General features: G+C 35.5%; 1 protein-coding gene across 2 annotated transcripts in view; it reads right to left on the reverse strand.

Moving 5' to 3' along the window:
* DARS1 (aspartyl-tRNA synthetase 1) overlaps nt 1-12,500 on the reverse strand; it is a 42,232-nt gene that overhangs the window by 24,454 nt on the left and 5,278 nt on the right. For both annotated transcript variants that reach the window (XM_030017365.2, XM_030017366.2), the window contains exons 3-4: nt 9,969-10,061; nt 4,887-4,989 (exon numbers count right to left, since the gene is read on the reverse strand). In XM_030017365.2, the coding sequence (XP_029873225.1) occupies nt 4,887-4,989; nt 9,969-10,061 (196 nt within the window). The remainder of the gene's footprint in view (nt 1-4,886; nt 4,990-9,968; nt 10,062-12,500) is intronic.

Genomic DNA, 12,500 nt, shown 5'->3' on the forward strand with positions numbered 1-12,500 from the left:
ACAGATGACATCTTGCTATTGTTTAATCCTTAAAGAAGCTATTTCAGTATTCATCAAGTCCAATGCTAAAAAATTTCTCTGTATAGCAAACTGCTTCTTTATATGTAATGTTCCTTCCAAAAAATCAAGACTATAATTACTAAAATGTCCACTAGATGCCTTATGTCTCTCTTAATTATCTGCATGTCTATTAGCCAAGACTTTCTCTTTTAACCACAGGATTGCATTATTGCAGTCTGTATGACAACATCTTTCATCAACAGCTTCATGTTGCAAGCTGAACCCCATGCAGGCCTCCTTAAGTGAATCACAATCTACATTTTCTTGATCAAAAGTCTGAAGAATTGGAGGAAACTTGGTTATTTATAGACTTTAAATAGAAAATGTTTTACTTAATGGAAGCATCTATACTTGTTCGGACATTTTCTTGTTTTGTGTTCAACACTTTTCTGTAAGCAGACTGCACAAATTATTATATTAATAAATTATTAAATCTAAAAAATATTAAATAATTGTCATAAAATGTAATAATCAATGATCATTTATCTGAATGTCAGTGAAAGCTGAAGGCTGAGTTTACTTTGAAAAAATTAGTTCGTTTTGTAAATAGTTGAAAGTACAAACATTTTATACTCAACTCAGTAACAGCAACTGTAATAACATCTGCACAAATACAGTAAGTACCTGTTAAGCCCTCTGAAATGAGAGTTAACTGACATTGTATATATGAAAGCAAGGTAAATACCTATTCTTATTCCTTTTGTTCTAAAAATAAAATAATCTGTTTCCTACACCAACATTCTAACACCTGGATGAACCTGGGTATCTTCCAGGGGAAAAAAAGCCTATCTTCTTTTAAAGATTTTAAGTAACAAAATCCACTACACATTTTTAATCATTTCACTGAAAAAAATTCCACTTTACTTCCCTTCCGAATTTACCCAGCTTCACCATCTGTTCATTGCATCTTGTCATACCTTTGTATCTGCGAAGTAAAGAACCCTCCACTGGCAGAAAATTTTCTTGCATAGTTACCATCAGACTGGAATTTAAATTATTTACTAATTTCTCTTGGATAGAATAGAGTTTTCTTTAGTCTCACAGGAAGGCAGATTTGCCTGACTGCGTATCATTTCATCTTGCAGCTTCACTATCAACCTTTTCCAATTTGACATATATTCAGACACAAAGACAACAAAAGTGGACAAAATATTCCAGAAATGGTCTAATGACAGGCATATATTACATTAATGGCATTTTATTGCTCTTTTTCAAAACTCAAGAGATCTCCTAGCATAGTAGGTATGAGAACTGCATGGACTCCTGTTAAGTCTGTTATCAATCATGATCTTACATTTCTCATCACTTACTTCCCTACATATTAATCCTGAACATACAAAAATCTGAACTAATGATCACAAAGGCACAAATTCACACTGAAGAGCATCAAAGTGATCACTCTAAATGAACCCTGGTTACTATATACTCCTAGCCCCTAGTTTACCATTCCAATTTCTGTGTCACCAGCAAACATTAACAGCTGCAATTTGACACTTTCTTCCAGATCACTGATATAAAAATTAAACAGAAATGGATAAAGAAAGTATTTCTGCAATATCCCATTTATCTAGCTGATGAACTTAGGTATACTTTTCTACATTGTGAAGTATTTCCATATAGGTTTAGCCATCTTCCCCCCCTCCCCGTTTTTAATCTCTTTTCTGGATTTTCATTCTCTGGCCTACTATAAAGAGCCATCAATTTACTTCCTGAGTGAGAGCACATTGTTTGGGCAGCTAAATTAGAATCTGTTAACCACCTCTCCCAACTGCTAGATTGTACCACGTGGCTATGGTAGCAGCAGGGGCAGGCCCAATGCTGATATAAAAAAAAGAGAAAGAAAACCAAAACTGACCACACCCAATACTTTATGGAAAAAAGCAGGTTGATAAATTACTAATTGCACCACTTGGCACCTCTGCTGGCTGAAAGAGATTTATGCTTTCTCTTATACAGCAACACTTGCAGGACTAGGCTGTTGGGGTTTTTTTATGAAAGATATAAGAACTCCACAGCTGCCAGTCCAGTATCTCAACTGGCTCTGTTGTTGGCTATGTATCTTTTGAAAGTTCAACTAGAAACTTTTCACAGTTAAACTTACAGAAATTTCTTTGTAAAACTGAGTTAAACCAGTATTAAGTATTTTTCACCAAAAAGAACTCACATTCTTACAATAATGGAGATAATTAGTAAATGAACGTTGCTAGACCACAGAAGGTTATGAAAGTTCTTGTTTTCCATGTACCAATATCTAAAAGAGGAACTGGTTTGTTTATTATTTATGAAAATTTGTACAAAAAATGCTCATGATTTAATCAGTTCTCATTAAAAATTCAAGATCCAGAATTTCACAAACTATTTTAAAGAAAGCTTTGGACCCAGTATCAAAATATGAGAAAGTAGCACACGAAAAATAAAGTTTATGTACTACAGGTAAAAAAGTTTAGTTTAAATTTAATTGAAATGTAAGGTCTTTAAGTTAAATGTTTTCTTCAATAAATGTGTATTTCCTCATTTAATGTCTAGAAAACAAGAGGAGATGATGAAAAAAGACACTGAGAAAGGCAGAGAAACAGTATAGTTATTTTTAGACATCTAAGACCAGCCTCATCTGCTAGTAAAAATGGCATCATTCCACAGCAGGTGAAAACTAGCAGGAAAGTGACTGAAGACAAGGCACATACTGTCACTGTGCTTCAGGTGTTACTGGCACAGTGACCACAAGTGCACTTAGAAGTCAGGGAACAAGAGGCAGGTGTAATGGCAGTATCAGACAAAACTGTAGAAGAAGATAAAATACTGGAAAAAGTGAGAGCATGGCAGGATATTAATAAAATAGGTTTGTTGGTGGGAAGGAATCATGAGAAGATGATTGCACTAATGGTGTTAAAAATACAAAAGCAAACCCTCAAGGCTGTAGCAGAAAGTTCTATCATTCAAAGAACATGATGATAAGTGTGTAAGCATTTCAGAAGCACAAATGAGTAAAACATGCATGCTATAAATTAAAGAGGCTGAAGTATTAGGATTTAGCTAGCAAATGCTATCACAAAAAGGAGCTGAATGAAAAGTCAAAACACAGCACAAGCATCATGAGTCTGGCTACTCAGAGGAAATCAGGTCTGTCACATCAAGAAAAGTGGGGAGATGACAGGGAGATGGAAAGAACCTAAGGATGAGGCTCCATCTGATTTAACAGCTCACTGCTGCCAGAAGAGAAAGGAGCTTTGCCCTCTACTCTTTCCAGATACCCTTTTCCACCATTTACCACTCCTCGTTAGCTCTGGACCTCCATGACCAAGTTTAAATCACTAACCCGACAGAAAACTAACCAAGTAAAAAAAGATTAGTGAATTATAAAAAAAAGGCATGGAAGGCTTACAAGTGGCAGAGTCAGCACACGGAAGGAAAGAGTAAGGACCAACTTCCTTCTCATGAGCTCCTAACCACTGACCTCTGCCACTCATGAAACATAAGAAATTTGGTTGTGGAGGAAAGAACCACGAAGACAACTGACAAAGAGAGATGTTGGAGAGAACTGGAGGAGAGTGAGCATCACAACTGTAAGAGTCATTTCACCATTCTGTAGCAGAAGTTCATTGAGAGAGCACAAGCAGACTGTTGGTAGGTTAGAGGGAGATGAATCGGGGAACAAGTAGATTATACACTTAATTCTTTCGAAAGATTCTAAGCGCTGGAGAGAACAAACTATCTCATGAAGAAACAGAACACTTCACTTTGGCTCATAAACACCTGTAAACAGCATGCTTCACACTGGCACTGCCAACACTAAGCACCGCCAAACAACAAACACTGCTGGTTCTGTTTTCCCGTTGCCTTGAACCTCATCAGCAGAAGCATTATCCTAACCTTCTTAACTTGGCTTCTGGAAGTCTATACTATAATGAATCCCTCCTCTCCCTGACATATTGAAGGTTGAAGGCTGTAGCACTTTTGCAGCTAATTAGTGGGGGCTCCCTTCCCAAGCATGAGAGTAGTGCCAAGAACTACACAGAAGCAACTCAAGTGCCACATGTTAAACATATTATTGCACCGAATTGATCCTCATTTCTATTTGTGGACAAGCAGATATACATGATTAAAAGCTCTACTATAAAAACACCTTTGTCATGCAAGCATATTTAGTACTGGACAACCCAAAAGCACAATCTTGAGGCAAGTAGCAGGGGAGGGTAATTTTTTATCTTTAAGAACAAAACAAACCAAGTAACTGAATTTAAATTGCTGCAACAAACACTTGTTTCATTTGCAAGTCCAACCATTACCCCCCCCAATATTTAAAAATTAACTTAAATCCCTCATTAAACATTCTAATGCCAAAAATAAGGTATAAACAAGATTAATTCAGTGGACAGAAGCTACTCTTAATTTCTTCAACTCAGTAAGCCACTTGCAATATGGAACTTCTTCACATCAGTTCTAGCTATAAAACGTATTACTACACCGCACATCTTGTAGAAAAAAAACGCGAACATGTGCAGACATACACAAACACCACACACAAAATGAAGTGGCCCACTAAGCTCAGCTTGCCAGACTTTTTGTTAGCCAGCTTGAAAGTAAATGTAGGTTGTCTATGGCGAGAGAATGCTGCTTCAGCAGTTCAGAATGAATTTCAAGCCTGTTCTCTATTTTATCTTTTGTCAGTGTAATGTATTCAACGCAATAGTGAGCTGACAATTTAAATAACTACATTTTAAAACAAACGAAGCATTGATGTTAATGTGTGAAAATGGTCCCAACCCCTGGGAGTCCTGGTTCCCACCATTGTTTACTCTGACAACAGGATATAATTGCTTACTTACTTGGCAGCAAACTTTACCATCTGCTTGCTTGCATGCTGTCCCACAGCCACAAGAGCCTGGATATTAAACTGCTGCTGACGCAGGACTAAGAAACACTGCTTCCCTGAATACAAAGGAAAACAACGCAGGTGTATTAAGGACAAGTTACTCGAGGTCTTTGTCAATGAGAAAAAATGCTTTACTACTTTAATATTAAGCTGAGCTTTTAAGGGTGGGTGTCTGTGTCTCCCTCCCTCTCTGTCCCCCCACGCCCAAATAGCTACATCAAACTAGTCAGCTCTGCATATACACACACACACCCCCCAAACATTGAGATAAATCAAATAATCCTGCCTTACAGCTATGAACATGTGAATGGACATGTTCTAAAAATAACAATAAGTGTTTCAAGATAATATCTAGACAAAACAAAAACTCGAAATCATAACTTTTTAAATATCTATTGTTCTTCAACTGCAACAAGTAAATCGTACTTTTCCTTGTTGCTTTGCTCACAACTACTTCAAGTCTACATTATTTTAAAAGGAGTTTTTTCTCATCTTCTCAAATTAAAGCTGTGGAGTGCACTTTACAAAGCCGCTCTGAGAGAAATAAGCTTGATTTTGCACCACAGGGACTAAACCAACAATGTTCATTCTATAATACACCACACATTCAGAATGAAGGGGAACAAAAGAAGTATTGATTCTGGTGAATGACAAGAACCTAAAAGACCCAAGTAAAAAATTCCTGTAAGAGCAATTTATTCATGAACAGCTTAGGGAAAAAGAAGTTAATAAGAATTAATAATAATTTACAAAGAACATAATGCACTTTGTTGACTTTTAAAATGGGTATTTCCAAGTCAACAAAGCTTGTTCTAATCTGTTAGCTGACAGTTACAATCATTTCATATTTTTCCTCACATCTCTAATAGTCATTTACTCCTTAACTTAGATTTAAGGAAATACAGTGATTTTAACTGCTTCTTCCTCAGAGAGAGAAATTAACAACAAACACTTCATTGCTATACCAGTATCTGATAAAATCCATCAATATCATTTTAATTACAAGTTCTGACTCATAACATTATAACACTTCCATCAAAATGTTGAGAACAGAAGAAGCCACAAGCTTTGTTATAGGTAGCTATTTCCCAGTTATTGCTGACTTAGAGTATAAAACATTAAAATCAACATATATATAACTTGAACACTGACACTAAAAAGCCCACTGCAATTTTCATTTGTAATTATGTAGATTACCATTCCTGACAAATAGCTGCAGATAATTTAAACGGTATCAGAAGATAAATGCAGAACATTTGACACAGAATCTGATGGAAATAAAAGCAAACATATAAAACTAGTAAAAATATTAAAAATTAACATTATAATTATTGGAAATAACTAACCTTGTCCTATGATTGTGACTTCAGAAATGCAACAAAATTAATTCCATATTTTCAGAAAACAGAGTACAACTATTTCTGTATTCCAGAGGCTGCAATACCTAAGTAAAGAAGCTAATATGGTGTGGATGTAAGTATTTCTTGCAGGCAAACATTAAGCCACAGATTTAAATGAGAAAAGTGCAGGCTTCAGAAATTAAACAGAGCCTTCAGTGCTATACATGCCTGTGTTTTAGATCCAACAAGTACAATTTTTCCATAGGACACAATATGCTAAATTTCTTTGGATAAGCTAGGCGTATCTCACATCTTTGACACCTCAATATTTCTTACTTACAATGTGGTTTGATACAGTATTTCCTAGAAAACAGTATTTGCTTCCATGATTTCAGTCACAAATAATTTAGCAAAATATGATAGAAGTTTCAGCAATGATGTATCAGGTGTTCAAACAAAAAATACACAGCTGAAGACAGCTTCAATGTCACTCAACTAGTAAATATTTAAGAAGATAGTGAAATAAATGGAGGGACCTGCTATCATACCAATCAGAAGCAAAAGTTTGGCAGTTGTACTTAATGCCAAACACTAGGAGTCTGATCAATATCTGCATTATAAAAGGACTCAAATCTTTTTTGTCATGAGTAACAGTAGTTGTTTTCATGAGGAAAGAGGACGTTTTGTAGAATATAACATTTCTAATCACACAGAAGATAAGTGATCAAACAAACCTCACTGATAGGAATAGTTAAAATATCACAGTTACAAAGATTGTAGGAAGAAACAGAACTTTTCCCAGAAGAGTTGAAGGCATGCAAAATAAAGTCTCAAAAAGACAAGCCATAATCAAATCTAATTCATGATTAGATGCCTTTCCAGATCAAGAGACAGAAAAAAGGAAGCATCAGAGCGAGAAAAAAATTGGGATTGTGGGATGTTCTCCATGTGTTTCAAAATATTTACATGGTATTTAAGTGAAAAGTATAAGACCAACTTTACTCACATTCAACAGTAAACTACTCTAAGTTTCTATAAAACAAACCAATACTGTGTCCCACAAGAATGCCTAAAAAGATGAAAAGTTTTAGTCACTGAACAAAAAAGAGAAGACACCACACAGAGAATCCCCTCAAAAGTAAGCACATAAACCGAAACAGGAATCCATTTCCTTTCTTGGATGTAAGTACCAAATAACACAAGACCTTATGAGAGAAAACGATATAAGGAAGGAATTTGTATAAAGAGTAAAAAATATTTGGTCATATAAATTAATACATTGCTAGGTACAGACATCTGCCAGCAAAGAGAAAACTTTATGTGGTTTATTATAAAATCTGGTCCAGTATTTAAATTGCTCTTGGTGGTACTCTTGTTTTCAGACATACTATTTTGATGTTTTATAAACCTTTGCATTCATAAAAAGTTCAGGTCTAACATACTGCACAAGTTCCAGCTGCCTGGCAGAACCCAGACTGATTTCCCAACTGCTCTTCAATGATAAACGTGATCAGTAGCTTAGGCTGGCTTTAAAATAAGGCCAGAAATAATATTTATTCAATCTATGATAAAAACCACAGGGCCCCAAGCACTTTAATTTGGTACAACCCACAGAAATTCCCAACACCCCATTCTTTACACATCCTTCAGTTAATTTCCATCAGACTTCATGAGTGGCTTGCTATACAAGACAGCTGGATTCTGCAATTGTTCACATTCTTTTTTTCTCGTTTATTGGTCATAACTAGACAGGGTTAAATAAAGGATATGTTGGTTATTTAGGAGTCAAATTCGAGTTTCTGATAAAAACTAAAGCTACTTTTGTGTTAAGATTTTCCTGTTTCCCGCAAGACTTTCCTTTTCATAATGACAGGAATAGTGCCACGATGTGTGTGGGAAAGGCTAATATTACTTTTTACTCTTAAACATATGCTTTTCTTGTAAGATTCTTTCCCCCAAAGCTTAAGTAAACAAGCATATGACATTCCCTAGCACCATTCCCTGAACGTCAGAATTGTTCTGTGTTGTCAGACCAAGAGGGAACAAGAAGCACAATCAATAAACTGAGGACACTTCATGCCCATAATCAACCCCTTTTGCTTTCATTGTTCAGGTTGTGTTACAGAGCTTTGAAAATAAGCACTGTTATTTCATGAAAAACAATAGTCTTTCCTGAGGTCAAAGGTGAAGGATGACAAACTGCTTCTTGTAAGTTAATATTGCCATGTTACATATGTTACTCTGACTGAAGTAAATGCATACATCATACAAGATATTGTATATAAATGCAATACAGAGACAGTAATAAACCACCATTGAACTTCACATTGTTTTAAAGGTCTGCACAGACACCTGTCTTTAATATACTAAATTCTGTTAATAATCTGAACTCTTCCTACAATTGCAAAAGAAAAAGCCATAAGGATACTCTTATTTCTATACTGATAGTAACATTTAAATTACATAGTGTCTCCTGACTGAACAACTTCAAGTTGTAGTGACCAAGGCTTTCACAGTTTTGGGGGTTGACAATTTCTCTACATAGCAAAGAGAGACTTCCATGTAAGACCACACTACAGAACTACTGCAGAAATCACAAGACTTCCTAAATATAAAGATTCTAATACAAATTAAAATGTGCATTATATGTATATATTTCCACGCAGTACCTTATTTTAACTGACTGCAGTACAGACACTTACTAAGAGGGACATTTCTTAAGAAAATGAAGCCTCGAAAAGAGAGATTAATCTGGTATCTGTGACAATATTCTGTACTGGATTCTTGCCCCTCATTTGCATTATTTCCAATTCTCAGACTACAGTTAATTTTCATTCGTGAAGACAATTTCTTTATGCTTTTTTCTTTCAACTCTTGGAAAGACAAGGTATTTATATCTCACTACAGAGCTGCCAAACATAACTGAAACCAGTACAACAGTTGTCAGCATCTGATGTCAACTGAAAAGGCCAAAGCCTATTTAAGTTTGCATATGGCAAACTGATCTCCGGAGATAACTTCTGATTCCAGGGAAGAAATATGGCTGTCAGACAGCCAAGTATGACAGCCCACACTACTGAGAACCTATAAAAGGATTTTCCCTTTGTCTTGTTAGAGAAAGATGATGTTTCTTATTTTAAGTTCAAATTGATATAGTCAGATACTGGTAACTGAAAGTAAAAATTCTGAAATTTTAACACAGATTTTTGTTTCCTGACGAAGAAAAGGTATAGTGAAAATATTCATACGCAGCAGAATAAATATGGCCTTTCTGACAACTGATACATTTATAATAAAAGTACATTTTACAGTAGAAGCTTGTAACTGTTTTATCTCACAGCTGTTAACACCCAAAGGAGAATGACTATAGTACTTTATAATTCCTATTATTTACAATTGTCCACACATTATTTAGTAATATGATGAAACCAAAATTCACTTTTACTACAATTCAATAGTAATACCCAATTTCCACTCAGCTGAAAACAAGATTTCCTTTTCTCCTCTTGGGAAAAGAGAGGTGGAAAAAATAGAAAATAACCAGTCAAAGTGAACACTGAGTGAACACTGAGTAATCAGGTGGCGAATTTTTCTTGTATGCAAGACATAACTAACAGGTCATGAAGCCAAAATAAACATTCAGGTTAAACTAAAAATGTGAGGAAATAAAAATAAAAAACCTGGAGGCATCTCACCTTTAGCTCTGCTTGTATGAATTCTGCCACGAACCCAAACCACTTCATCAGCCTTCTCCACTGTCAAGTCTTTTATTCGAATCAAAACTCTATCTGAATTACAGAAAAAAACCACATTTTAAAACAGTTTAGGTTTTTCTGAAGCAAAACATTTTTCACTTTAAACTCCAAATACATTTTCCATCATTGCTAAAATTCAAATAAATCCAAAACATTATTTTTTGTATCTACAGCATAATATATATACTGAAAACACACTAGATCCCATTTCCTTTCTCAGTGAATTGTACTTGATCAAGTAGTTTTAAATTGGTTCAAGCTTACTGTCTGACTCATATAGCAGGGTCAAACTGCACTAAAACAAAAGCAAGACTTACTGTAGTTCACGGATGGCAGAACCCAGTATGACTACACTATTTTTGATAGGACTTCATTGTGCTGCACTGTACTACCTGCACTTGTTAGTCTGAATTTCTGCTAGCTAAGGGATGTCTGCCCCGCTCCACTGTGCAACAGGGAAGTTGGCATGTTGAACACAGCAAAACAAAGGCTCAGAGGTGACATGACTATTCTCTGTATCTGCATAAGTAGGGTGAATATTACTGTAAAATAATTATTACTTAAAATAGAGAAAGAAACCAGAAATAAATGTGAATTAGAAATTAAAAGAAGATTTATTTTGATAAAACCAATAGCATTTTGGAGCAACAAGAGTATTACTATGTAAAACAAGTAAAATTTATTTTAAGAGAGAATCTCTTTGACAATCTGATCTAGGACTACTATCATTGTAGGAGCCAGGATTCATCAGAAAGAACCCTTCAAATTCTATGTACCCAAGAAAGCTAAATAACAATAGGAATGCATGGTTTGGAAAGGACAGATTTTGGACAGCAAAGGAAAAAATAAAAAATGTCAAGGAAAATATTTTTAAATAAATCAGGACTTTAAAAATTTTATACAACCATTATGAACTGCCAATATGCTGGCTGCATACCACTATTCCTTGAAATGTACTTGTTTAATTGCATTTTTCTGTAGATTTTTGGCCAAATGTATTTTTGCATGGTCTCAAACACTTATTTCTTGTAGTATCTACAAATCAGTTACGAGGATATACATAGCATTGCACAGAAACTCAACAGTTCTAACAGCTACACTTACTCATTTACAGTTAGTATGTGGTTAAAAACACTGCTTATTAGACAAAAAAATCTTCAAGGGAGATATTCACCCTCATGGGTCTCTTCTAACTCAAGATATTCTATGATTCTATGTTACGTAACACAAGCAAATTCACTCTCTGCCTTTCATCACAGGCTTCTCCCTTGTTTCAAAATAACATTAAATTTACTAAGACACTTCCACTCTAGACTTTTTGCGCCAGAACTTTTCCAAAGTTTGCCTACCCCAGGTTACCATCTGCCGTTCTGGACTCCTTCCGCCTGTCTCTCAATACCAGTCACAGCTTGCCCTGCAAGCCTATTATTCTGCACTGGGAATTTTAGGCGGTTGAAAATGTTTATTAGCTTATTCTCATGGCAACGTAGTTTTTTTCTTCACAGACACACACCAAAAGCAGAACAGAATGAAAGTGCACAGAGAAATGTGATAGGAAATTGACTCAAATATATTAATAATGTATGTGTGTACATGCATGCACTGGGGAAGGGAGAAAGGGGAATAAAGATGTTATCACTTGCCAGCAACTTCTGATGATCAAACTTTATCAGTATAGTACTACAGGAAACATGCAACCAGCACAAGCCATAAGCTTTAGTATTTCTAAGAGTTTGATATTCAGACAGTTAAAATTACCTCAGTCAACTTAAAACTGTATTGTTAGAAACTTAAAACATTTTCCAGGCACAAGCACAAATAGAGAATGAGGTGTTAGCCTTTTTATGGATCCTTAGTGTTTCAGGAACCATCTGCATTAGATAAATATTTTTTAAAGTCTTTTGGATACATAATGGTTCATGTTTCATCAACACTAAACAAGACAACTTTAACACAAAAATTTTTATATGGTATGAATTATTAAAAACTATTTCACCTTTCATAAAAAGGGTAATAAAACAATATCCAAAAAGAGACACCATAAAGTAATTTTTTCCAACAGCAGATCACAGAATCACAGCATGACTGAGGTTGGAATGGACTTCTGGAGGTCATCTGGTCCAACGCCCTGCTGAAGCAGGGCCATCTAGAGCCAGTTGTCCAAGATCGTGTTCTGACAGTTTTTTAGTATCTCCACAGAGGGAGACTCCACAATCTCCCTGGACAACCTGTGCCAGTGCTTTGTCACCCTCACAGTGAAAAAATGTTTCCCCATGTTCAGAGGGAACCTTCTGTGTTTCTGTTTGTGCCCACTGCCTCTGGTCCTGTCAATGTGCTCCCCTGAAAAGAGCTAGATGTAACAACTGTTATGTCACCGTTTCCCTCCTTCCCTCCTTCAACACCTCCCAAATCTAGTCTTGTCCACCTCTCATTTCTAAAATGCCAGTAGTTCATGATAATGTCTGCATTTGT

This window comes from Aquila chrysaetos, chromosome 6 (genome assembly GCF_900496995.4).
Source record: "Aquila chrysaetos chrysaetos chromosome 6, bAquChr1.4, whole genome shotgun sequence".
Lineage (NCBI taxonomy): Eukaryota > Metazoa > Chordata > Aves > Accipitriformes > Accipitridae > Aquila > Aquila chrysaetos.